The 23451-nt window shown below is 37.1% G+C and overlaps 1 protein-coding gene across 1 annotated transcript; it reads left to right on the top strand.

The window, feature by feature from the left end:
• Positions 1-1590: 1590 nt before the first annotated feature.
• On the top strand, positions 1591-18168 carry LOC122810970 (gastrotropin-like). Its single transcript, XM_044082496.1, has 4 exons — positions 1591-1930; positions 5344-5516; positions 8990-9079; positions 18074-18168. Exons 1-4 carry the CDS (start codon positions 1864-1866, stop codon positions 18122-18124), a joined length of 381 nt encoding a protein of 126 aa, XP_043938431.1. The 5' UTR covers positions 1591-1863; the 3' UTR covers positions 18125-18168.
• Positions 18169-23451: the final 5283 nt, after the last annotated feature.

The following is a 23451-nucleotide window of genomic DNA, read 5'->3' as shown; positions in this document are numbered from 1 at the left end:
GTTAGCATTTATAATGTCAATGAAGTACTGAGCATGCTGACCACTATAGTGTAGGTCAGCCAGTACATTTAGCCACTACAGCATTAAAACATATGCAGAATAAAAACAACCATTTTTATTAGTAAGGCAAATGAGCTAACTATTACACTAAGAAGAACAGGCAGGTCATACAATTATGTTTGCAATAGAAACATATTGCAGCAAATGAGCTTATGAAATAAATGATGTCAAATATACTGTCAGTATGGGGTTGCCTTCACTATAAAATGCAGATTAAGAATGATAGTCATAGAATGGTGCAATAAAGGAAGGAAAGATTGGTTTGGTGAATTAATACAAGATCATGAAAGGAGAATGACTGAGTGGTTTAAGGAAATAAGGTTACCACAGGAGGATAATGGAGGCAAAATATAAATAAAAGTAAGTGATTTTCTATATTTCACATGTGTGTAAAGAGTATTGTGTTATGAACATCACGTAGCCTGTTACTTTTACTTACTTAAAAACTAATCTCTCAAAAAAAAAAAAAATTGCTGTTACCATTATATCTGCTATTATTTTTATTGTTACACTTTATTAATCGATGTACTAATAATTTGGAGCTTTTCTCCCCGGGCCTCTACTGAAAATGGACATATATCCAGCTAGACTAACCCGGGCAACAAATGTAAAATAAAATAAATAATAATAAATAAAATAAATTTATAGATATACATATAGGTTCATAGATTAGTACTAAGCTAATTACCCTTGCGAGCCATTTTAAGCCTAGTCAATTATCCCTTGCGAGAATCAAACCCTGCACCTTGTGTTTGTAAGGCAAACACCTTAACCATTAGGCCACCCTCCAAGCTATACAGCCATATTCAATAAAGCCTACATGATCCGTTTACACTACGTGTGCATTGCGCAACACTTGCACACAGTAGTACACCATTTTGGATTCAGTGTGCAGAGCTGGTCGCAGCCACACAAACAAGATACACACCATGTCATGCAAATTACAGCATAAGGAGCTGAATTGTATGTTAATCAACTAATACAAGAAGGAGAATCTACTCAACCTATAAAGCAACCACGTAGACTCAGTGCTCATTTTCCCTGCAAATCCCAAAACCTGCTGGAATACAGCCATGAAAAAGAGTCTACACACAAACAATGTTAGGGGCTGCTGTTGCATTAATTCATGCATATGTGTAACAGGCTGAAGTCTATGCTGCTACTGCTGCTATTAGAATAACGCCAAGAAGGAGAAGAGTTTTTTTATCACAACCTATATGACATGGAAATTTTACAGAGCTACAGAGTGGATAGAGACACAATACAAGAACTCTGCAACCTCTCTCATCCTCAACTCAGAGCCAGTGTGTGTGTGTGTGTGTGTGTGTGTGTGTGTGTGTGTGTGTGTGTGTGTGTGTGTGTGTGTGTGTGTGTGTGTGTGTGTGTGTGTGCGCATGGCACATATAGATAGATAGATATAGATAGCCAGAGATATATCTCGATTTATCTATACACACACACACACGTATGTATTTGTATGATTTGTGTTTTCTTACCACATTCAATGCTATTTCCTTTTCTTTTAGGAGGGACTTACTAAAGTGGATAATCTACACAGGCCTATAGAGAAAGGAGTTCTCTTGTCGAGTTCACTGACATCAAAGTCATGAGTATCACTACCCCTAAGATGACAATTACCTCTGGTCTTATTATTGTCAGGTTTATGGAGGAGAGTAAGAACCAAAGCTTTATTACCTTGTCATAAAAGGGAGCCTTGCAAGTGTATAAATAGTGACAGACAGAGACTCCGCTTATCTGCTTCACTACATCAGCTTGTTCTCAGCCCAACTCTAGCAAAGCAGCATGGCTTTCACTGGCAAGTTCGAGTCCGAGAGTCACGAGAACTATGATGAATTCTTGAAACTCCTCGGTAAGTTTCTTTTATCCTTAGAAAGAGCATGACTGTCTCATCAATGTTATTTGGTTTTAGTTTACATTTCTAACTTGGAAAAGGCATGTGCTGGCACGCCTTTAACCAAGTACTTAAAGTTATCTTTATTGCTCTGGTTACTGAGACTTGACAGGGATTTTAAGATATAAAAGTATTTTGTACATTTTATTTATTTTTATTATTATCTGTCATACCTGCAGGAGATATGACTGAAAGAGACGCATTTAAAATAGGGTTTGAGCAAAATATTACAGTACTATTTAAAGTGGCACCTGATGTTGCAGTTTTGAATTGGATGGGAGATGGGGGTGAAACCATTACCAGTGCTAGTAGCATTCAAAGGTGTACGAAAGGTTCAAAGTGTGATAAATAAAATCTTGTTTTAACAGAATAATCAAATGTGTGACTTTGATAAACTAAGTAAATAAGAGTTTTTCTTCACTAGAAAAGTTTTCTGGTTTCACTACAAAATGAGTGGCCTGTATAACCTTTGCAGGGTCATTGTAAAGCATCTGGCTTTAGGTCATGATAAAGTAAGATATTTTTTATGTCACCATTTACATCTTTTAAGTATAATCCAGCAGCTGGCATGTTAAATGCACTTTAGTTCTTGTTCAACAGTGATGCAAGGAATTAATTGTTACTTCATTTTAAACCAATCTCACAGAACTAGTCTGTTTAAATCAGTAACTTATACCTAGTCTATACCAACTGTAGATATGTATACAATGGCAGAATTGATCCACTGCAACTGCTTGTAGCTAGATGCCTCTGAATGTAGGTTCAGTACAAAAAGTGGTCGAACATGACAGCTGAAAACCACAAATGCTTGAGATACACATGTTCACAGCTGTGCAGGTCCCAAGCTTAGGTTGCTATGAGGTATGCAGTCCAGCAGACTATTAAAGAGCATAGCCCAGTTTTCCAGTTGCTCCAGAGCATTCTCTGTATGAATGTCTTGCTCAGTCACACAATAGTCAAATGGAAGCTGTAGGTATCAAACGAAAGACTACACAAAGTGGCTCCTTAGTCATCTGTTAACTGCCAGACCTTTCTCAAATGGATAAAAAGAGAGAAACATTTCTCGCAGGGAGAAAACTCCCTAGGCTCCTAAACCCCCTTTATGTTATTATTCTCACTTTGATCTCACCACACATTGGAGAAGGAATGTCAGTAAGACAGTAAAAAATAGAATCTCATTCTCTTTCTGTGATGCTGAGATCTCAGAGACAGCACCCAAACACCACACGTGTTGAGAAGTAAAAAAAATCACTCCTCTTTAGAGTGGTCAACAGCACACTAGCAAAAGTCACACTGAGCAGTTATGCTCATCTGCCTGGGATATGGCAATCTCAAATTAAACAAATCCATAAACAAGGTAGAGCCTACTCAAAATATTTCAGAAATTTCACATATAACACTTGATCTTTTATGGCATAATTTTACATTTTTTGTGATTACATGTACTGCACTTGCTTTCTCAAAAGTGCAGTTCTGATAACTTTCGTAAGAGTATCTCTACTTCTGTTATTCTACCTCTTCTCTGCCTTTTGGAAAGATTTTCTGTAAATGAATTCTTGTTCAGCAGCAGCACATGAATGAATGGTAGAATGAATGCAACCTTAAGGAGAAAAATGGCTTGACAGTGCTGATAATGGTTAACAGAATCCTTTGTGTTCAACATCTTCACTATGAAACAAAGAACAGAAGAAAATTCAACAGACCTATAAAATGTAATATTATTTTCCCTGGAAAGAAGTATGGGTAATAATGAATACACAAAACAGAAAAAAAAACATACTGCTAGGATACTATATTTTAATCACAAAACAGAGATGCAGGGTTTTCATTCATTTATGGGCCCGTGTGTTTACATGATTACTGTTTTAAATGAATTCCTGTCCCAGCAGTAGTTGGTGTGAATTCAGAATGGTGGAATGCAAACTTAGCATGAAATATTAATAGAATGCCTTGATAAAGAGCCTCACCATTCCTTGTCTGCAGTGTTTCTACACTGAAATAAAGAAGAAAAGAAAAACATCAATAGATCTATAAAATGTAATAGTTTTCCAGAAGAACCCTTCATACATAAAAAATGTACTGTTTAGAACACCAGTGCTTAATTGTGAAATGGAAATGCAGCGTTTTCATACTGTTATGTGAAGCTTAACCTTATGCTCCTCATACACAAAGCTTTTATTCTTGCCCTTGGATTAAACCTGCTTGATGCCGTCTTCATGTCTTGGGTCCATACACCATCAGAGTTGAGATCGATCGTGTTTCACCACCAATAGGTTTTTAATTGTTTTTTAGAGCAAAAGTATTTTATTGGTCCATATAGGCAGTTTTCATTCAATGAGGCTCTTAGCCATGTTTACCTAATCTGCATATTGTAAGTGATTGGATAGCAGTTTGTTTAACTGTTCTTGATCAGTGTATAATGTGAGATCTGAGGAAGAGTTTACGCAAAAGTGCTTATCAGGTTTATATGGAAGTTTTAACTACTGTATTTATTATTTTAAAGTGATATATTAAAGTTTTTGGTTTACAGGCGATGTTGTGGTGGCTTTGGTACTCTGTTTTTCACTTGCATAGTCATACTTCAGTACCAACCATTGGCAGTCATATTTGTGTTTTCCTTTTTAGTTTTAATTTATATTAATTTATCATATAGTTGACAAGAGATTCACATATGCCTGAGGAGCTGGCAGGTAAGGACACAGGGCCTTGGGTACTGTGTACATATAACACAGGCAGTATGAATCCTGCTTGTACAGAACAGTGCTCATCTTGAATTCATAGTCACTAACCACATAACTGAGTTAGTTTTCTCTGGCAATACAGTGTCCAGGACAAGTGGCAACTCCATAGCACCTTGGGTGTCATGAAGAAGCCCATAAACAGATAATACACCAGCTCAGCCTCATTTCATCCTTTTTATTGGCTAGTTGTTTTCATCTCCACCATCAGTTTAAATATTACCCTAGCCACTGCATTAGTTACCTTTTACAGGCAATTTCTGAAGAACTATTAGTAGAGAAAAGACAAGTAGAACAACTGTGTTCATTTTACTGATTATTACTTAAATTCGTATAATTTTACAAATCCATTTTAATTACTTCACTGTGTGTGTGTGTGTGTGTGTGTGTGTGTGTGTGTGTGTGTGTGTGTGTGTGTGTGTGTGTGCGCGCATTGTTTCTACAATCCATACAACTTAAGACAACTGTTTTGTAAGTGAACATTCAAAATCATCCTCTCCTTCTCAAATGTAGCACTCAGTTTTCTCTAAGACAGGTTCATAATGTGTCTAATATATGAAAAAATTACACATTTTAAGAGCCTTTTGTCAGATTACTAATAAAAGTGCTTTGGGGTTTATCTATCTTGTTTAGGTATTCCTGCTGATGTCATTGAGAAGGGACGGAGTTTTAAGATTGTAACAGAAATTGTTCAGAATGGCAATAGCTTCACCTGGTCGCAGATCTATCCAGATAAAACCATGACAAACAAATTTACTGTTGGCCAAGAATCGGAAATGCATACTATGAGTGGCAAGACATTTAAGGTAAGATTCAGTATCCATGAAAAAAGATAAGTAGTGTATATAAGAGAGTTTGTGTGTGTGTGTGTGTGTGTGTGTGTGTGTGTGTGTGTGTGTGTGTGTGTGTGTGTGTGTGTGTGTGTGTGTGTGTGTGTGTGTGTGTCTGTTTGTGTGTGTGTGAGTGTTTGTATAAATGCTGCTCTGCATGATGTCTGTACTGATTGACTGCCTACTGCATAAATGCCATTCACACAACTACATGTATCTCACTAGAAAATAACCACCCATCATGTCCTTTCTTATAACATTCCAAGAAAAGGGTCATCCATCCTAACAGTTTTGCAGTATCAAACTGCAACAGCTCATTTACATTACAGAAGGAATGCTGTAGAAAGTCTGATGTAAGGCTGAGATTATTAATATTGCCATATCATTACAGTGGAGTCTGATTGCCATGAGTCTGTCATTAAGTCTTATGACATCCCTCACTGCCTTTTGAAGCCTGTCTCTCACCATATTTCCAACACCATTTCTACCCTGTCCACCTCCTGAGTAGTAGTAGACTCTGGATCCCAAGCCAAGTGGCTTTGCTGCACTGCCCTTCCATCTTGTCTCTTGGATACATAGGATGTCCAATGTCCTCTATACCATCATGTCATCCACTTCCATCAATGAACCATTCTTATTTCACATTTGGCAGGATGATTGGTTTTATGTCCAGATTTCACTCAACAGAGCTATACCAGGCTGGACAACTGGGCACCAGCCAGCCAGTAGTTTACTGACCCTGGGCTGCTAGTCTTTATGTCTTTGTAGTGGGAACACATCCCTGGCATAGGTCGGAATAGGCTGGATCCTCAACCCACTTAACACCAGCAAATACCAGTGCCCATTTGGCAACATTAGTCAACATGATCCAATCACGTAGAGCCATATTTTACACCATCATGTGACTAGCCTTGCCATGGCACACAGTTTGTGATCCATGTTCACCTCTCTTGAGGATACTGCGCACCACAGTAGATAACCAAAGCAGTTGGCCTATACAACTCTTCCTCTGTAGTGCACCATGTAGAATCTGTGCTGCTGCCTACAGCTCCCGTCATAAATGAGTTTGTGATGAAAACACTCAGCATGTTTTTTGAGGTGGGAGGAATCCACAGAGACACAGGAAGAACATGCAAACTCCAAACAGGCATTGGCTCAAACCTTGTACTTTGTGCATGGGAGGTGAGGACCTTAACCATTATGCCAACTGGTCTCTATAATAATAATGAATCAAATGCTTACATAAAAACAATGCTAGACTTATACAGTTTGCTGTCCTTGTTAAAGCTTACAAAAGTGTTCCTCTCAACCACCATACAATATAACTTTAGTCATGATGGCACCACACCTGAAAGTACTTATTACTTGCTAAGAAAGCATGAAATACACAGATAGGCAGATGAGATTGTGTGTAAGGTGTAAATATTAATATGGCTAGCCCATTAGGGTTTGCCACCACTATATGCCACAGCTGTATTTAGAGTTCTGAGTCAGTAATACACTTAGGAACAACAGGAATTAATGAAAAAGGCTAATGAAATAGTACTTTTTAATAAAACAACATCCAATTCCTAATAATCCAAAGAAGCATGAGCAACAGATCAGTCTTCTGAAACTAGTTTTATGATGACAAAATTTGTCTACATCCAGGCTGAAAGAAACAGTGCTGGCTCCATGGTAAAGTGGGACAAAACTTGCCACTTCAACTAACCAACCCAGGTTTCATTAGCAGACCGGAACACTGAAAGAGTTACAATGGATCACACTGAGCAGCCAGTTGGTGTCTCATCTGTCCAGGGTGGATGGTTCTCCAAGTCCTGCAATTAAAGCTCCACCTGGAGGATTCCTTGGTGACAGTCTTAAGCACCAGTGCACATGCGAGTGTGACCTATCAAGGACTACTTGCAGTCTAGTCAGGAGGGAGGATTGGTAGTACTCATGCTAAAATGAGGGTTTGTTGTACTCATGCTAGAGTGAGGGTTGGTAGTACTCATGCTGAATTCAGAGTTGGTAGTACACATGCTGGACTGAGAGTTGGTTGCACTCATACCAGAGTGAGGGTTGGTACTACCCATGCTGGAATGAGGACTGGTAGTAATCATGCTAGAGTAAGGATTGATATTACTCAAGCTGGAGTGAGGGTTGGTAATACTCAAGCTGGAGCCATGGTTGGTAGTACTCATGTTGGAGTAAGGGATGGTAGTACTCATAGTGGAGTGAGATAGTACTCATGATTGAGTGAGAACTGGTAGTACTCGTGCTGGAGTGAGGGTTGGTAGAAATTATGCTAGCATGACGGTTGGTAGTACTCATGTTGGAGTGAGGTTTGGTAGTATTCATACTGGGGTGAACACTGGCAATACCCATGCTGGAGTGAGGACTGGTAGTACTTATGCTAAAGCCAGAGTTGGTAGTACTCATGCTGGAGTGAGAGTTGGTAGTACTCATACTGGAATGAGGGGTGGTAGCACTCACACTAGAATGATGATTGGTAGTACTTACACTGGAGTGAGAACTGGTAGTACTCATGCTGACTGAGAATTGATAGTATTAATGTTAAGTGAGGTTTGGTAGTACTCATACTGGGGTGAGCATTGGTAGTACTCATGCTGGAGTGAGGATTGGTAGTACTTATGCAGGAGCCAGGGTTGGTATTACTCATGTTGGAGTGAGGGTTGGTAGTACTCTTGCTGGAGTGAGGATTAATAGCATTCACGCTGGAGTAAGGACTGGTAGTACTCATGCTGGAGTGAGAATTGGTAGTACTCATGCTGAAGTGAGAACTGGTAGTATTCATGCTGGAGTGAGGAGTTGGTAGTACTCATGCTATAGTGAGGATTGGCAGTACTCATGCTGGAGTGAGGGTTGATAGTTCTCATACTGGAGTGAGGATTGATAGTACTCATGCTGGAGTGAGGATTGGTAGTACTCATGCTAGAGTGAGGGCAGGCAGTACTCATGTTTACCTTTAGGCCCTAACATTATAGGATGAAGAATTTTTGATAACTAATGGGGTAGGGGTTAGACAGCACTCACAAAACCCTAATGAAACATGGAGGATGACACCACACTGGATGCTAACCCACATTACTCACCTGACTGTATAATCAAGAGAAGTCTCCATTCCAGTGTTTCTGCCACCAGTTGTGTTCTTAGTCTGAGGCAGCTGGTAAAGGTCACATGGAGTGAGGGGATTCATGACAAGTATCTTGGTCTTTTCTGTATATATCCCTTTACTATTCCATTCAGTATTCCAGAAATTATCCTACTCATATTTATTAGTCAAACTAATAAAACACATCTCTTTATCTCATTTGTCTGAGTTAGTATGTCATTCAGTTATTATGGGCAGCGATGCTACAATACTAAAGTAAATAATAATAGTCACAAATATTCAATGTAGAATATATGTAAAGAAGATGATGAATATGTCATTTTCATTTTCATAGGCAACGGTTAACATGGAAGGTGGCAAGCTTGTGGTGGACTTCCCAAATTATCATCACACTGCTGAAATTGTAGGAGGAAACCTGGTTGAGGTAAGTTTCATAATTGCTTTCTGCTGATCTGATTAATTTTATTTATTAGGACCAAAGTGTTGAAGTTACTTTAGGCTCATCCTCTTTATTTCAAGCTTTGTGGTTTATAGTGAAGCTCATTTATCTGTGACTCTGACCCACTGGCTGTGACAAGAACACATTAATATAGGAATAACATGCTAGACCAGTCATTCCCAAATGACATTGTGCATGCATCTGCTCTTTGATTTTATATATCTAAAATCAAGCAATCTCCATAGTATCCTTGACTCTCAAACAACACACTAAACAAGTATAGCGGGTCCAAAAACAAAACAGTGTAAGAAATGTCTCTGTGTGGAAGATTTTCAATCCATATATATCTAGTTAATCACTGTATATTAATCAGATCAGATAATGACAGTGGAAGTCTTAATATATATATATATATATATATATATATATATATATATATATATATATATATATATATATATATATATATATATATATATATATATATATATTTATTTATCAGTCAAGGGAGTGGTTTATTGTGCTGTAAAAAAAAGTGTTATTGATATACATGTTAATTCACATCCTTATTAATTTTATTTAAAGTACATAAGGGTTATATTATTATGACAGCTACTTAGTAGGGCAGGACCAGCTCGAATGTCACACTGATGGGGGAAGGGATGTGAATTTAACATGTATACCAATAACACTTTGTTTTACACCACAATAAACCACTCCCTTGCCTGATAAAATATATATATATAATAAGAAAGCTTGTGAGGAAACTATTACTCTATTATTTTTGTTTTACTTGGATCACTTGTCTGTGTAATTAATAATGAATGTTTGACTGGAAACAGACTGCCTACTCTGCTTGGATTACTTTCAAATACTTAGTAATTCTGTACAGTATTTCAAATGATATATATATATATATATATATATATATATATATATATATATATATATATATATATATATATATATATATATATATATATATATATATATATATATATATTTTTTTTTTTTTTTTTTACTTAGGACGAGTTTAAGTTCACTACTTCTGCTACCATTATCTGACCTAATTAAAATACAGTGATTAATTAGCTATATATGGATTGAAAATCTTCCACACAGAGACATTTCTTACACTGTTTTATATATCTAAAATCAAATCATAGAGTACTGATCGCAATTTGAATGTATGCTCAATGTTGGGTTAGGGATGGCAGTTCTAGTATATAGGTAAAATAATAAAGTGAAATGCTTGATAGCTACAGTGTGATGATCAAGGAAGGAGATGTTTCTGCCTCATACTAGTCACCCCTCTTTAAGATATTTAAAGGCTGACAAATGGTTCTTAGCTTAATTTGAATTTTTAAGTCCACTGCAACAGTCATGCTTCACCTGAAAATTAGATGTTTTTCAATAGGACACTAACAAAGTCCTGTGAAGTCAGACAAAAAAAGATTATTCAATATTGTCTAAAATATTGAGCTTCATAACAAAGCACAGTATTTTACTTCATTTATTTCACTTTGTATTACTATGTGGACTTATTTGAAGGATATAATAAAAAATTGAAGAAGCAGTGAAGGAACTCCATAACCACTTTATTGAATACAATCCAATGAAGCTAAGCACTTTCGTCCCAAGTATACATCAAAGGGACTTCCTCAGAACTAAAATTACAACCACTAACACAGCTTAAAATACCCCAAGCAATTAATCAATAAACTAATAATGCAATAATCAATTAAATAAAATAATCAATTAAAATTGTATTAAATTTAACTTTCAAGATGCCTAAGTTTCAACAAACAATTAATACTAGTGTACTCATTCAGCCAAGGAAAACAAAAGCATTTAACCATGATTGCCACTTTAATTCACATAGCTCAAGATGTTCTGGCAATAGTTTACCCTGATGGTCAAAGCCAGTCTGCTGAATCACAATTAAAATGTCCTTGCATTGAGAAACAAAAATCCGAGAGCCTGAAGCTTGCTCCCGTAGTTAGCAAGGACATTTTAATTGTCAATCTAAGAATGTTGTATACCCGGCAAAGTGCCTACAATGTCCTGCCTTTTATATATGTAAAACTACTAGATGTTTACGTGAAAGAATGTATGAACATTTGGCTGACATTAAAAAAGGTAAACAAACTAATGCAGATAGTAAACATGTGATGGAGTATAATAATCATGAATTCAGTTTTTCAGTAATTCAGCAGATTGGATTTGACCATCAGGGTATACTATTGCCAGAACATCTTGAACTATGTGAATTAAAGTGGCAATTACAGTTAAATGCTTTTGTTTTCCCTGGGCTGAATGAGTACACTAGTATTAATTGTTTGTTGAAGCTTAGGCATCTTGAGGGTTAAATTTAATCCAATTTTAATTGATTATTTTATTTAATTGATTATTGCATTATTAGTTTATTGATTAATTGTTTGGAGTATTTTAAGCTGTGTTAGTGGTTGTAATTTTAGTTCTGAGGAAGTCCCTTTGATGTATACTTGGGACGAAAGTGCTTCACTTCATTGAATTGCATTCAATAAAGTGGTTATCGAGGTCCTTCACTGCTTCTTCAATTTTTTATTAGTTTTTCTTTTTCCTGGTTATGATGTTATTTAAAGGATCTGTTTCAGCCATGGTTCAGGACATAAATCAAACATTGTAATAAACACAGTGATGGAGTAACACAGGAAATATTAAGTAAAAAGTAAACAACAATTAGGAAAATAATATTAAAAAAGAAATAGGGAAAAAAGGGGGACAGAAAATGTCTTTCTTCTTACCAAAAACCGTAACAACTTGCTTTCAACTCCATATCTAAAACTTGTGATCATATAGGTGAGCACATTGAATTGCTGAATCACATTTTGATGAAAGTAGGATTATTGAAAAAAGATTTACTAAACTGTTTAAATAGCAGACAGTACTCTCCCAAAGAAACATAATAACCTATCCAAAGATATCATGTACTTAGAGCGGGTTATAGTTAGGTGGGAGGTAGGGTGCTGTCCAGCTACATGGGGTGAAGTGGTTTGCCATTCTACTGTGACATTTTTGGTTGATTACTTAGTTTAGCTAAATATTCACATTTAATCCTAATTTTAATGAAGCATGATTATAGTCTCTACAGAGGACCTTATAAATATACCCATCCAGGTACAGGAGAAACAGTGAGAAAACCGCCAAGTATCTTAGCAGCATTAAGCATCAAAACATTTAAATTATTCACAATATGGACATGTTACCAAGTACAAAAGAAGCTAAAATCCTGAGCTGCTGTGATGTTAGAATGAAGGCCACATCGGAATCCTCTAGCTAGGAAGGAAAAGCATTATGACTTTGTTTAATCCAAGGAAGAGTTAGTAACAATGGATACTTAATAGAACAGGTATAACTATGAACTTACAAACATCATAAATCAGTTATTATGCCCAACAGGATATGTAGCTTGGATGATCAATTTGTATATGAATAAACATAAACTAATATCAGAACTCTCCTTAATACAGAGTTAGACCACCACCCTAAGTACAAACCGTATAGTCTTTGTCAAAAGTCAAGGCTATAGGTCTAGGAATACATGTTTGCAATGATTGAAACCTCTGCAGATTATCCATGGAGACAACTGCTATAATGGTACTCATTAATTCAGCTATGTAAGAAAAATTCCTATGGCCAAGAACCCAAATAATTACTTAAACAAAAACAGTTAGTTTTCTATAATGCCAGGCTGAGCATCATTTAAGTGATTCGGAAATGAAAGTTGAGGGTCAAGTTATGTTCCCAGTTGCTTGATAACATGTGGTGTCAAGGTAAACATCACCAAAAGAACAGATGCTGCGAGTGCAGTAGGTCTTAAAATGAAAAGGAAAGCCATATTTTTACCTTTAGTATGATCAGGTAATGTGCATATACCATGTGCGAACATCTTTAATTGTAAGCATACATTCAGAGTTAGACACATCAGAAACTACAGAGAGGAATGATCATCAGCAAAATGAAGAGCACTCAAGCTCCCAATGTGCCAGACCAAGGTGTTAGTAAATACGGAAAACAGTAAAACATAAAATACTCCCATTGCAGAACCTTCATCATTAGTGTAGTGATGAATGCCCCTGCCTAGTATGAGGGAGACCAGGGCTCCATTCAACAATGGGGAGCTGCACTTCAGTTCCTAATGTATATATTGATTTCTTATTGGTTTTCATGTTACTTGCAATCTGTGACTTTTGTTGCCATATTGTTAATTTAATTTAGTTTATATTACATATTCCTTCAAAATAAGACTTTCAGCATCTCTCATTTACATGAAAAAACATGAAATATAGCAGCACACTCAGTTTATTAAAACACTTCTCACTCATAGCACCTTGGCATAAATACCTTCAAAGGAACTGAAATCATCAAAAACACACACAATATATGTAATAAAAGCATCTAATTAAAGAATAAAACAATAAATTAGATTAATTACTCCCAGTTAATGTCTTTATTAAGCCCATTAGTAGTCAATGTCTCCCCTCCCTCTCCCCCAAAAGACAAAATAAATATCTCAGCTGAATGCAACCTCCCTGAAATCTCAGATGTCCAGGTGAGAGCTGCCCTCAGCAAAGCTAAGAATACAGCATCCATGGGACCTGACGGTGTCCTGGGTTGCATGCTACCTACGTGAACTCCTAGAGGAGCTAAACCCGCACATAAGAATGCTGTTTAATCTTAGCCTTGCTACAGGATACGTCCCTGAACACTGGCATACAGCTACAGTGGTCCCACTCCACAAAGGTGGCACCTCTACAGACCCTGGAAACTACCGCCCCATAAGCTTGACCAGCCTGGTCTGCAAAGCTATGGAAAGGATCATTATGGAACTCATAAACAAAGACATCGGGGACCTACAGACAATTGACCCTACCCAGTTCGGCTTTGTAAAAGGCAGATCCTGTCTTTTAAATCTGGTGGACTTTTTTGAAACAGTCACTAGAGCCATCAATGAAGGCAAAGCAGTTCATACAGCCTACCTGGATCTGGCAAAAGCCTTCGACACAATACCCCACTCAGGCATCATAGACAAGCTCAACAGCTTAAATGTAAACCCGTTTGTCACAAGATGGGTTGCAAACTGGCTAAAGGACAGAACCCACAAAGTCAGAATAGCTGGAGCTATGTCAGACTCTAAGCCAGTCACAAGTGGAGTCCCACAGGGCTCTGTCTTGGGACCCCTCTTGTTCGGCATTTATTTCTCAGATGTGCAGGCAAACATAGGGGGGTTGTGGCTGACAAAGTTTGCAGATGACTGCAAACTAGGTGCCATAGTCGACACACCAGCTGACACATTCATCCTCCAGAAGGGCCTCACAGAAACAGACTGGTGCCAGAGTCATGGCCTTAAACTAAATGCCAAAAAATGTATAGTCATCCCCATTGGAAAAAACAAAGTACCCACAAATTACCACATAGGTGGTAATCCATTAATTACGGAAAAAGTAATCAGAGACCTGGGGACCCAAGTTGACAGTGATCTCACATTTGACACCCACATCGCCAAAGTGGTTAGAAAGACCTTCTACCTTGCCCACCTTATCATGAAGGGATTCACATCCAGATCAAAGGATGTCATTGTACCCTTATATTCCTCCCTTATCAGGCCTATGACTGAGTACAATGCCCCATTTGGTATGTACCTCACCAGGCACCTGCAGTAGCTGGAGAGACCCCAAAAGTACCTTACCAAGAGGATCAAGGGTCTCTGGCATATGTCATATGCAGCCAGACTGAAAAAACTCCAGCTCTATTCAGTAGCATACCGCCTGCTCAGAGGTGATCTGTGCCTTAAATACAAGGCCATGTCCAATTCAGAATTAATGGACATGCTCCACCTCAAAAAATCCAAATCCATCAGAGCCACAAGAGCTAAAGATCTAAACCTCAGCACAAATATGAATAGGACATGCTGGAGGGACAGATTCATAACCCAGAGGCTTCCCGCACTCTGAAACAGGATACCTGTCCATGTTAGGCAGAGCCCCTCACTGACTCTCTTCAAGAGAAATCTGGATAAATGGATGGGTGATCGTAGATTTACCCCGGGGGTCATCTCTGTGTCATTGCTAGATAGAGGCACAGTAAACTAAATTTAATTAAAATTGTACACTTTTGTATCATTACATGAGGTGGCGAAAGCCACATACACTTTGGCTAGGCTTATAAATGCCCTAGGGCAGATAGCCTAGTACTATACTATGAAACTATGAAAATGCATACCCTTTCCTTATATAATAACCTTTGTTTGATCAGATGATACTCTGCTGGTTAAACTTATATTTGCAATAAGATAGTAATTAATTTCTATAGTTGTCATTTAATCTATCTCATTTATATATCTAAGCATGTCAATTTGCTCTTTGACAATAACTTTGTCAATAAAATTTGCTTGTATGTATCAATCAGCATATGCCAACAAATACTGTAGGTGTATTGTCTATGCCATTTAGCCCAGATCAATGATTAAAAAGGATCGATGGGCCAGCTCTCCTAGCCAGTTAACACACAAACTAATTATTTAAATGATTAATAAATAAATAAAATAAATAACCAAACAGTGAAAAGAGCACAGTGTAAGTGGGAATTCTCGGTTTAACTCTTCCAGTCAGATATGAAACCAAGTTAGTGGACTACATTTGCCACATATATCATTTATTCCACTCCAGAACTGTAATGAATTTTCAAAATTGTAAATATGACATTTTGATACATAGGAGCTTTGAGACTTGATTTTCACGCAAACACACACACACACACACACACACACACACACACACACACACACACACACACACACACACACACACACAGGAAAGGATGGCACAGCTTACCAACTTTGCCACCTCCAGCCAGACTATAAAAGAGGCATTTTGCTCTCTCACATATTTTACACTGATTGCTCAGAAAGTTGAATATCTCTTTAGTTCTTAAAATATATTTTTTATTTAGCTCAGATGTGATTTTTTATGTTTTAGCACACTGATAAAATCTGTATTCATTCACTTCTTATGCTTAAACACCATCATCACCCCTTAACAACTGTTGTTTATATGGCCAGTGCTTGGTGTTGATTTGACACAGAATGGTGATAACATGTCTATAAGTGTCCTGTGTGTTAGCAGAATTAATGATTGGAACTTGAAAAGTTTGCTTAAATTCATCAAAAACACAAAACAGCAAATTCAGTAAGCTTAAATTAATCATAAAAATAAATAACATTGGTAAGCCGTTTATTAATTTTCTCAGAGTGTTTGATTCCTTCACACTAAGGAGGATCTGAATGACATGCAGGCTTGGCAATGTGGTACATCACATGCATATGCAAGTCTATACATAGCAACACTTCTACATCTGTATGACAGAAAAGTTAGATGAGTGCTGGAAGAAAGAGGAAAAGAAAAAACGTCCTTACAATGCATTCGTAAACTTGTTCCTGGCTTTTGTAAAATGAGTCCATTCGAGAGAAGTTGTCTAATTTCCCATTACAGATTTGTAGCTCTTTACAAACAGATCTCTATAGCAAATTTTAATCACTAGCAGTAGTTCAATCTCTTATGAATACACCAGAAGTAAAAACATATGAAACCACAAGCGTTCTTAATATGTGACGGTCAGAATATAGAAAACTGTAATGAGTGCAGAGCAATAGAAAGAAAGAACATCTGCAGCAGGTAAAGCCTGAAAGGAAGCAGGATTAATGGTTGAATAGTAAACAAACTGATGAAACTTCTCTTTGGTGCTTGCATTATACCTCATGTAGCACTTTAGCACCCTGTTTATTCTGCACCCTGAAACATTAAATCTGTTTACTTTTATCCAATTAACCAAGACTGTTCCTCCCATCTAACTATAGTAAGAAGTTATAAGAGCATTGATAATAAGAGAGTTTTCAGGGAAATGCATGAAGAAAATTTCTTGTCATTTCAGTTTTCCCTTTTATAAATAGCATTTGAAATGTCTAAAATGTGAAATGTGAGCATTGGACAAATCATAGAAAGTGTGTGATTTTAAGTTCCCCGTGTATAAGTGCTGTTTCTAGACCGGAACAACCAGGGTAATAACCATGTGCGGGGTGGGGTGGGGGAGTACAATGAGAAGAATTCACAAAAAGATACCAGCAAAGGAAAATCTGGAGAGGAAGGGACACCGTTTTAAAATAAGCTTTACCTAAGGCATCAAGTTGCTTTGAAATGCAGTCCTGCTCACAAATTGTTGGCCTTAAGATTTTATTCTTTGTTTGTGGATCTGAAGAACTGCGAGTAATATGACCTGCTGGTATAAAGGTTAAGCCAGCTATATTTTGGGCAATGAGAAAAATCAGCATGTTTTGTCACAAGCACCACCTTCATTTATTAGTTCGCTGTTGGTAGCCAACCATGGAGGTGACTACAGCATTTACGTGTTCCTGAGGTGCTTTTTCATTTTGGGTTGGGTGGGTTTCATGCAGCTGGGTAACTTAGGGAGTAACCCATTACCAGTCTGTTATACATCTACTGTGACTTCAGAGCTACAGTGTAAATGTATCGGTAGCATAACGCCCTTCCCACATAAGAGTTTTGGGACTTAGACACATGACAACAACCACGTGGAATTTTAAAACACTATTCATCTCAATGTATTGCAGTTATTCTAGTATAATGCCTTTCTGCAAACCAGAATTACACCAGAGTAATTTATCTGCATTGAAAGCAAGTGTCTCAGAATCTGGCACAGTCCATTTTTATTCTCAGGGAAGTATAGGTTTAGTAAGGGCTTGGCAGTAGTCCCTAAGTATTTTTACTCAAGGACTTCTAAAGATTTCCTTGGCTCAAATATTAATTTTAGTATCCCATTTTCACTGCAGATTTGTGACTTTGCTTTTTGTGTGTGATGGTCTGTTTTTGCTTAGTCTGTTGTAATACTTTGTGATTAAATACTTGTGTGTTTCTTTTCCAGTGTTCCACTGCTGGTGGCATCACATTCAAGAGAGTCAGCAGGAAACTGTGAAGATCTAATGAGATGGTGTCTTAATGTTTCTATTCAAATGAATAAGCCTGTTATTTTTTTATGCTTTTTTAACAGTAACAAATAAAAATATGTTTTGTCTGTAGACTGTTTTTGATTACTGTTGTTTTATGGGGATGTTTTAGCTTTTTAAGCCAGGTTTGTAACCCTGTGATTTAGAAAAGTTTTTAACTCTATAGGATTGTAGGTAATGCTGACAACCAACCTCACACACAATCAGATATAGTACATTTGCAACATTGAATGATAAAATGAGATAAAATACATAAACATAAGCATTCATGAAGACTGATTACATTGGATTCATGAAAATTAGTTACTTTTCCAATTTACCCCAGTTATTGATTCTACACATACCAACAAACATATGTATTATATTTTGGAAGATATTGGTTGAGTCCAAAGTCATTAGCGATGGAGGTGCTATCCTATTTACTACCCACTGAGGTAACCCATTTATGCATTTGTCCTCTCTCTATGAAGTTGATCTTTTTCAGATCTGATTTCTCCTCATTATTTGTCTTCCCAAATGGTACCCTTTCACAGTTATCTCTCAGTATTTTGCAGACCCATATCATGACTTATCTGCCCCTCCTTGTATTCAACATGATGAAACTCATTGCTATAGCAACCCATGTGGTCTTCACCTCTTATTCCCTAAATTATCCTTCTACTTCATTGCACTCTTCTTCCATTACTACATCTCTTTCTCTGTAAGATTAACAGAACTACGTGCAGTGCCCAAGGCAGCAGAAGACCCTCATTGTTCTTGGATTGTAGCCTTCTTTATACATGTCTGAGCATCTTGTTGGTCTAGCTATAGCCTTCTTCTCTGCACCTGATGGTATATTTATGTGGCTATCACCTCCCCTGAGACCTACTACTACTCAGCCTGCTTCACTTCTCTCCTGACCCCCAGTCTTTATTTTGCTTATGAGTTTTTTGTGACCTACATGGAACATACTTGTTAGTGATGAATCGTGGGTATCATCCATCTCTAATGCTTCCTACCATCTTTATGAAGACACCACAGCCTTTCATGTGTCCCCACTCCCCAGTGCACACAAAGTTCTAGGCTCCATGTGCCGTACAGTTCTATATCCCAACAACACTGCTGCAGGGCAACAAGTCAGCTATCCTTAACTTACTGCAGGACACATGTACCCTGGTTAACATGACCTAACCTTCATATTTGCTGTGTAAGTGCTATGGTTTTTGGTTTGACTCATCTCATAATGGGTGACAATATGTATAATTTCATAAAGATGAGAAATTAAGTTACTTTGAACCATGTTTGATTCATCTAAAAATTTGTAGATTTTAATAAAAATTGATCAAAGCTAGAGGTGTTGCACAAATCTAACCATTGTGTTACTGGTAAAGTGGGAAGGAATAACATACAACAGGTCCTCATTTATGATTAATAGTAATATGGACCTAGCCTATCAAACAGCTAGAGATATATGCTGAACTGTCTGCATTACTGTCTTCGGAATATTACCCCAATAACACCATAAATAACCACTGTAACATCGCAGCAATTGTCAGAAGGTGAACTGAAACATCAGAGTCTACATCAGCTATCTACAAAAATGTGATTTTGATTTACATTGGTCAGTAAAACTATTCACCTGATATCTATAAGTCCACAAGTTAGAGAATTCACACGTTGAACAGTTGTAAATTGATCTGACATATAATCTCAGAAATAAAGCTATAGATGGTTTTCTTCTTCTCTCCATACACAATGTCCAGAAATGTCTTCAGTGCTCATTAGAACAAACCAGTGCAAAAAATGTGATTCTTATTTCTTGCACCGAATGCAGCTTACCAATTTGTGCTAAATCGTATGTCTTTTGTAGCAATGACTAATAAAAACGCTGTCCAAACAGAAGTAAATCAAGATCTATGGCGTTAACCACTGCTTAACTGATTGCACCTATACTCATAGCCGGCCTTAGGCATAGGCCAACTAGGCATCCACCTAGGGCACCACTCTAGCAGGGTCACTTTTCCAGTAATCTGGATGGTGTAGGTAGACCAGGATGGCAGCAGCAGGTGGTGTGGGGTGAGCTGTGGAGCCCTTTTGCCTAGGGCACCAGTTGACCAATGGCCGTCTCTGCCTATACTGACAATTAATACTTATAATTTGGAAGTGGAATAGACTTTATAAACAACATGGAGTTAAAAGTTAATGTTACTTTGGTGTTAACTTGTACAAAAGCCCTTATCATCAATGGATAAATAAGTTAATCTAAAAAGTCTTAAAGTTCATATATGAGATGTATTGGACTCTAACAGTCATGTAAGGAAGAGTCAAAGATATTCTAATGTCTGTCATTTTATTCTGGAAAGCCAAAGAAAGATAAACAAGAAATACAAATGCTACTTTACACCTGGAACCCCTACTGTTTAAGTGAGGAACAAGAAATATAAAGGATTTACAAAAATATTATATTTAACATATGATGGACCTCTCCTCATTGTAGTTCTTCTTTTTCTCTGTTTTGTACTCTTATTCGTCCTCAAAACTCAAAATGTTTCCTGGCTACTTAATTTGACTCCTATTCCTGTCTAGCTCTGCTTTTATGATGTCTTTCCCTAATCTTTCCCACTCTAATTCCCCTCCTGTCTCTTTCCCACATGTACTTCCTGTAAATCTGATACACCGACACTCTTCGTTCCTTACCTACTCTCCACACAGTCTGAGAGTTCCTGTCTGCTACCCCTATTTATGCTCTACACTGCATTGCATCTATTATCCATGTTGTGCTCTGATACTACTATGCAACTGTTTTTGAAGGTGACTGAATTTTAAAATTGATCTACCATGCTTTGTGTATGTAATTGTGAAAACGTATCAGTGCAATTTATTGTAAATGTGCAAGATTAATAACTACCTTGCTACTGTTTGCTCATAAGCTCCCATTGTATTATTATGCTATCCTTCTAGGAAAATTATTGCAACCTTTGTGTATTTTGTCATTTTCATACTGATGCATGGAGCTTTTCTCCCTAAGTCACCACTGAATAGGGGTTTAATTTTTCTGAGCCATTTAGACTATCCCAGCAAACAAATGTAAATAAATGAATATATAGATAGATAGATAGATAGACAGACAGATAAATGCTATTTTACACCCAGGACCCCTACAGTTTTAATATACTTATGGTAATGATGCCAAGACTAGGAATGTGCTAGGCTCAAAAATGCAGGTACAATAAAAGTTAACTGCCATGGCATCCACATTAAATGGTCAGGAAGAATTGCAAAATAGTTAGATGAATTAGATTTATGGTCAGATCACAATGACATACAGTTTACTAGTAAGAGATGTGTTGTAGTACACATAGGACAGACAAAGAGAAAAAAATCCATTTGCAACCAATGGAACCATTTTATTAATATATGAATGAATTTAAGAATATGGGAATTTTGGTTTAATTTTACTTATTTTATTTGAAGTTTGTTAACTGGGCTTGATAACTGGTTCAGGACTCTTTCCAGCCTCATCCTAGGTGATAAGTCAATACAAAACATAACAACTTAAAACATAATCATGATAGGTATATACAGACAAACATATTAGTACAATATTCACAAGTTAAATATATAGAAGGCACATTCGGCAGTGTAGTACATGTTCATTAAATTACATGAAACAGTATGAGAGATTAAGGAAGCAGAGTAATACAGAAGAACATCTAAATACTTACAGGATACATCTGTAGGAAATACCCTCTGGAAATTATACAAGTGATGTATTTCTCAATACATACTGTCTGAAAGTAACAGGTTAAGGTACCTTATACCTAAATCTGACCAGTGTATGAGGATAGTCGTTAGGTTTTTTGGTGATGTAAAGAAGAATACTGGTACTGCTAGGACAGTGGCAATGTTCTTAGATGAGTCTGTGCCTTTAACCATTGTCTTTAAACAGTTGAATTTCTACTCATTCCTAAGGTGCTCCTTTAGTTGTTTCTTGAACTGATTACCGTCTAGAATAGAGGTAATCTCAAAAGGAAGACTATACCACATGGCAGAAACCAAGCTGAAGAAAGATTTCTCATTGATAGCTAGGGAAAAGGCAGGCCTTATTTACTTGGGGCCTGTAGTACTGCACAATACATAGAAGGAGTTGTGTACAATAAGTCTGTTGGCCAACAGTAGGCAGTATTTGTCATTAAGAAGCTAGAAAGTTAGTGTATTCAGTACGTAGGCTGAGCCACTAACCTTGGATATACTTCTTCAGTGATGCCCTGTGGAAATGACCAAGTGTATATGTCTTAGCATTTTATTTTCTATGTTTTGGACAATGGTGTTGTTATGGCCTCATAAAGCAGCAATTACAGGCAATGCATATCCATGCCTTAGCAAAAGTACATTAATAGCAACTGGTTGGATTGACATGCTTCAGGAGTTAATACGTTTGAGAATTCATAAACAGCTTTACATTGAAACTTTTGTGCTGTGGAATTAACAAGGTGTTGAAAGGTAAAATGACCATGAAATATTTGTGATGTTTAGTGAAGGGGATGACATTTCCAATGGGACTGAATACTGGTGGGGAAGTACTTTCCTTTTGGAAGTGCCAAAAAGCACAACTGAGGATTTAGTAATATTACAGACAGATGGCTTTGGCTGAGCCAGTTCCAAGTCAGACAGAAGTCCTGTTGCAAACTGGTTATAATAATATTGTAGATTTACTAACAGCAGTGAATACTATGTCATCATGATAGCATTTTATGTTTAGATTGAGCAGGTCTCAAAGAAGACTACTAAAATATAAGGAAAACAAAAGGGACCAACAACAGAGCCTTGTGGAACACCCCTATTTGGGAACCTGAGAAGCAATAGTTGTTTTGACCATTAAAACAGAAGGGCCTCCTAAACAGATAGATAGTTACTGAACCACTGTAGCACAGCTGGAGAGAAAACATAGTTGGTTAATTCAGTATGTAGATGATAGTGATTTAGGTCAAGAAAGAGGGCTCCTATCAGAAGACCTTTCTCTGTATGCCAGTAGCTGTCAGAGGTCAAAGCATAAGTATTAATCAGAGTATTATATTTTGAATGGAATCCATGTTTACATGAAAGAAGAGAGTTGGTTTGAATGTATTTGAGCATTTGGATGTAAATCACTTTTTCAAGAATCTTTGCTACAGGGCAGATGCTAGATATTGGCCTATAATCAGAGTCTATTTTGGAATATATGGCTAGTAGGATAACTAAAGCATGCTTGAAGGTGGGGATAAGGATGACAGGAGTAAGGAAACACAATATTTGAATTCAGTATCAGTGATCTCTA

The sequence above is a fragment of the Protopterus annectens genome, chromosome 9.part0 (assembly GCF_019279795.1).
Source record: "Protopterus annectens isolate FY-2018-M chromosome 9.part0, PAN1.0, whole genome shotgun sequence".
NCBI classification, from domain to species: domain Eukaryota; kingdom Metazoa; phylum Chordata; order Ceratodontiformes; family Protopteridae; genus Protopterus; species Protopterus annectens.
The sequence above is the reverse complement of the archived record's forward strand: the minus strand, read 5'-3'. Positions and strand labels throughout refer to the sequence as shown.